Source organism: Colossoma macropomum, unplaced genomic scaffold (assembly GCF_904425465.1).
Source record: "Colossoma macropomum unplaced genomic scaffold, Colossoma_macropomum, whole genome shotgun sequence".
Taxonomy (NCBI): Eukaryota; Metazoa; Chordata; class Actinopteri; order Characiformes; family Serrasalmidae; genus Colossoma; species Colossoma macropomum.
This window is the reverse complement of record NW_023494790.1, coordinates 23,516,719-23,521,654: the sequence shown is the minus strand read 5'-3', so window position 1 is coordinate 23,521,654 and position 4,936 is coordinate 23,516,719. Positions and strand designations below refer to the sequence as shown.

At 37.3% G+C, this 4,936-nt stretch overlaps 1 protein-coding gene across 1 annotated transcript; it reads right to left on the bottom strand.

Annotated features, from left to right (window-relative positions):
• Nucleotides 1-773: 773 nt before the first annotated feature.
• chac2 (ChaC, cation transport regulator homolog 2 (E. coli)) lies at nucleotides 774-3,038 on the bottom strand. Its single transcript, XM_036572641.1, has 3 exons — nucleotides 2,706-3,038; nucleotides 1,940-1,975; nucleotides 774-1,834 (listed from the first exon to the last, which is right to left on the bottom strand). The coding sequence occupies exons 1-3, from the start codon at nucleotides 2,838-2,840 to the stop codon at nucleotides 1,460-1,462; spliced, it is 546 nt and encodes a 181-aa protein (XP_036428534.1). The 5' UTR covers nucleotides 2,841-3,038; the 3' UTR covers nucleotides 774-1,459.
• Between the last annotated feature and the right edge of the window lie 1,898 nt (nucleotides 3,039-4,936).

Sequence of the window (4,936 nt, the reverse complement as noted above, 5' to 3'; positions counted from 1 at the left end):
GAATTTATTTGTTCTGAAAAATGATGGCACATTTTCTGCATTGTCATCCTCAATTCTTATCTCTCATTTTTACTTGTAAGCCTGTATTTTTCAGTTTTAACAGTTGCTTCATCTGTAGAAAAAGAACCAGGTAGGTGTTCAGTCCCAGGTGAACTATACGCTACTGTTCAAAAGTTTGGAATTAATGCTTTTAACAGTTTATCTGAAATCAAACCAATCTGGTTTCAGATAAATATCTAAAATAATTTTAAAATGCTAGGTCTGTGCAATTTCATAGCTTTTAAATAATTAGTACTAATTAGTGTTTGTATTAGTAAACACTGTTTAAAAAATACACTGAGAATGCAGTTATAATAAATTTAACTTAAGACTCATCTGAAAAGTGGCAGTTAATCTTGAGGTAGACGATCTTGTAGGAAAAAAAGACAAATCTTGTAAAAAGATAATTACAGTATACAATTTAGACTAATCTCAAAGTCCTTAAAATACTGAATAGATCAAACTAAAATGTTTATATTTAAATCTGCATTGTACAAGTTATTGTATGTAAAATTACACATTATTAATATGACAAGTGATTCCAAACTTTTGAAAGGTAACTTAAGTTGCTCTCTAGTGAATCTGACCATTACTTACCAAAGAATGCTCATACGTCAGGATTAGGCTGAGTACTACAAGAATACTCAGTTAAACTACTTGTAGTTATCATATGCATTATATAGTAATTACTGTAGTAATTATATGAATAAAATGACCAGTGCAATAATCAGACATTGACAGTTTTCTAGATACTTTTAATATGTTTTAGTTATTCATGTAAAAGTATTTTAATAACTTGTGACAGCAAAATGAAGCAAACGGAGGACCTGAACATAAGTACACATGTAGCTCAGCACATTTGCATGTTCATTTGCAGCTTTTACAAGTCATATCAATTTCTACAGAAGCATTTTTCCCCTGTAGGCCCAAAACCACCATGTCTCTCTGATTGAGCTTTTCAAATTACGGGACGGTCTTTATCAGTAAAATGACATCTTCATAAGAGTAACATAAGGTAATCATAGCTATGTGCATTACCTGTCGTTTGAAACATTTATTTCCCTTCTTGAGTAAAACAGTTTCAACAAATTTACTTGCTGTATAACTAGAATACATGTACACACGCTCATCCTAAATTTGGTTCCTGATCTGCAGTATTACAGAACAAAAACAGTATTACACAGAACAAACAGCATACTGTTCAAGACTAAACTGAGGTAAAGTTGTTGGACATTGCCATAGGTGTATTTTTGAGCAAGACAATCGTAGGTATAACGTTGTGCAAAAGTTACAGTGTAGTGACTTCGTCATCTACCAACTCTCCCTGTAAAAAAAACTGACCGTGTGCTTTAAGAACATGTGAATCAAATGAGCACCCAGTAGCTCATACTGTTGAGCAGATAATCAGGATGAATGAGGGTCACTCTGCAGCCTGCACTAAGAGATCCTTGACCATCCTCTCCAGTGAGAACAGGTGATCGTCTGAGTCTTCAGGCACCAGCTGTCTAAGAGCCTCAGCCAGCTCAAACAGATACTCTGTGTTCCTCCCACTGGGACCAACTGACTTCAGGATCTGCTGGGCGATCATTTCCAGAGGTGCTGGACCGAGGTAGTTCGGGTTGTCACATGATCCAATGTAGAGTAATGTATCGTGCATTGGCTCGTGTTCCGCATCCTTAGGATGAAACGTTACCATCCTCACCGCATATCCACCTTTCTCCCTGTAGTCAAGGTACTCCTTCACCTCCTTCTCCCGCCCGAAGGGCAGCTTGTACGCAACACCCCAAACACATCCCTGTAAGTTAAAGGACAAGATTTTACCAATCAACTGTGTTTATTATGCTTGTAATTACAGCAACTAGACACTAATTCCTCCCCAGTTCTCAAGTGGCAGTATTACCTCAGGATCTTCTATTAGTGTCACCACACGTCCAGGCTGTGAATTAAAAAATATAAATAAGAGAGTGAAAGATAAGATTTTGAAAGCAAACAACCACTAGTCTGGGATTAAAACTGCTAAAGTTAACCCATTAATGTCCATATCTCATAGCAAAACAAGAGAAAAAGCAAATTTGAAAAAACGCAGGGGGGGGGATTAACAATTCAAATGGGTGGATGTTCATCCAAAGCATCACTATACACAATTTCATCACTTTAGACTAAAGATGCCACAATATTACTTTTTCTTTTCTGACACCAATAAGGATACCAACACTGACACCTTGAGTACTGTCCAACACTGATCCACTATTTGGTTGTTAAAACAACTTAAAAATGTGTTATTTTAAAATGAAGCAGTTAAAATGAGAATCTCACTCCTGAACCCCAGGAGGACATACTCGGGTAACACCACCACATTACACATGGGAGTGTAAGCTGTTTCAGGATAGATTTGTTAACTACAGGTTTGGGGTCAGATTTACCCTTCTTTTTTTGCCCTCCAATATCCGATCCAGCATTTTCTGCTGATATTGGCCTGATACCGATACATATTGATACCGATATGTCATATCAGAGCAAGTTACAGTTGCAGACTGGATGCAGCTGTTGGACATAAAAGGGTTAACTAGTGCAACCTCATGATGACTGTACTATTCTTCCCACAGACTAGGAACTGATTTAATGTTAGATAAATGTAACTAATTATGTGGTTAAACGCTATGTACCTTGCCGGGAACCCCTCGGTGATCTGTACTTCCCTGCCAGAACCTGCGGCTGAAGCCCCTGATGAAGCCCACGCGCTTCTCCTCGTACGGAAAGTCCACTTTCCATATCAGAGAGCCGTAACCGAAAACCCACATCTCAGACAGAGCCGCCTCTTCACTGCAGCAGACCACACGGTGAGGTAACTCACAAGACCACTAAAACATGCTGCTGGAGCAGGACGGGTATATCAGGGCAGGAGTAACTGTCACTAAGACTGAGCTGGAGGTCGAGCTCAGCCACCGGCAACACAAACACAACACAAACACAGCGCAGGACGGAAATGACGCGCTGCCAAAATGACCTGTACTTCTCTAACACAGGACACACACATAAATTATATACACACATACATATGACAAGGGTTGCAGATCATTTTCATATTTTTTCATTATATGCGTTGCTGGGAGCGGACTTCACCGATACAAGATGCTATATTGACGTTATGTTAAATACGGGTTTTATTAGTTAAAAGAAAAAGTGTTTTCAATTACACAGCAGCTGGTATTCTTTTCAAAAACTCGTTATATCCAAAATAAATATGTAATTCTTATTCTTATAGTATTTATTTACATTGATTGACGCCAAACTGGTACTGGATGACAACTTAAATAGAGCTGAACAGTGACCGCCCACTTTTTCAGCGGCTCTGGTCCCGGAAGTAGAAATCACATTAATTTTCTACATTGATATTTTGAAAAGTCTTTAAATAACGAGTTTTAAGCACTTAAGCGAACCAGTCAGCGAGCATATAAATAATATACATAATTATAAAAGTAAAATCAGAGCAAAAAAAAATAATAATAAAAAAAAACGAACAAAAGTGCAAGACTGTACTTAACGTGTTTAATGTCGGCATGAACTACACATCCCACAAAGCACTGCGAATGGTTTCAACCAATCACTTTCACTCCTTTTATCGCCAACTTTTGCAATCGTATATTTTCTCTTTTGTGTTTTTGTGGATATTACTTAGCAGTCGTGATACAGTGAACCTTACGAAAGAACGATTTTTGTTTACCTCAATAAGGAATTATATGAATCTTTATCTTCTTATTTTACTCACTGAAGTGGCATCAAAGGACAGATATAATTACTGAAATTGAAGCTGAGGGGTTGAGAAAGTATGATACTGCATTTTTGTGTGAAGCAATGGGAATTTTTGTCATTTGTAGTTAACATGCACGCTGTCTGTTCTTAGATTTTGTCTACTGTTAGATCAGGATGGGATGGAGGAGAGGGAGAAGTTCTTTTCATGATTTTTATTAATTTATTTTATTTACAACTTTTCTACCATAATATCCCTTTTCAGGTGCCAGTACTATGCAATCGCACAATGCTTCCATCTCTGTGAAAGCTTTCCTGAAACAAAGCAGACAAATATGGGAAGGAAAGCGTGTACCTTTCACATTAGGTGGTAATTTTACTCTTACATAAATGTGTATAAAATGTGTATAAATGTGGAGAGTTTTTATAGATTAATATTATTAACGTGAACTCCATGCAGATCATTTTATATATAACAATATAGCCCTGTAGGTGCTCTTTCATACTAACTTTGACAGAACCGACTAGGTGACGCCACACAAACTACACTCCACTACTACACGACCGGACTCTGATTTTCAGTCCTCCGAACTCTCTTCTCCTCTGTGTCCCTAAATAAACACATGATATCTGACAGTAAAACTGCGCTGTTGCTGCTCGCTGACAGACGCCGCTTCGTGTTTTTCTGGCGCCAAACCACTGTTTGAATCTCCATGGTAACAGCGACTGATTGTTAAAGCCCTTTCTAGGACGGATGGGTAATGTATTTCTTTTTGAGGAACGAGGAAATAAAAAGCGATTTTTCGGAAACAAAAGTTGAAACCAGACTGATTCATGGCTGTAATTGGAGCATATATAATAATCTCACTATCTCATAGCGTATGGCAAGTCTACGTTGGCTGGATAAAATGTTATGGTTAAAAATCAAATTCCCTATGGCGATTATGAATGGGATTTTGACTTCTGGAACCAGACCCTCCAGCTCCATACTGCGAAAAATATAAACGGTTACGCGAACATAAAGGCCTACATAAAATAACTTTTTTGCATTAATGTATTTATATTTTCGAATGCATTTTATTCTATTATTAGTCTTTCTGAAAAACTAAACGTCTACTGCCAATTTTTTAAATAATAATTTATTTTT

What these genes read in the sequence shown, in the direction of transcription:
- chac2 (XM_036572641.1), bottom strand. Translation starts at nt 2,840, where the DNA reads ATGTGGGTTTTCGGTTACGGCTCTCTGATATGGAAAGTGGACTTTCCG. An exon ending in ACCGAGGGGTTCCCGGCAAG is followed by an intron (nt 1,976 to 2,705) that starts GTACATAGCGTT and finishes TTTAATTCACAG; the next exon opens with CCTGGACGTGTGGTGACACT. An exon ending in CACTAATAGAAGATCCTGAG is followed by an intron (nt 1,835 to 1,939) that starts GTAATACTGCCA and finishes TTTAACTTACAG; the next exon opens with GGATGTGTTTGGGGTGTTGC.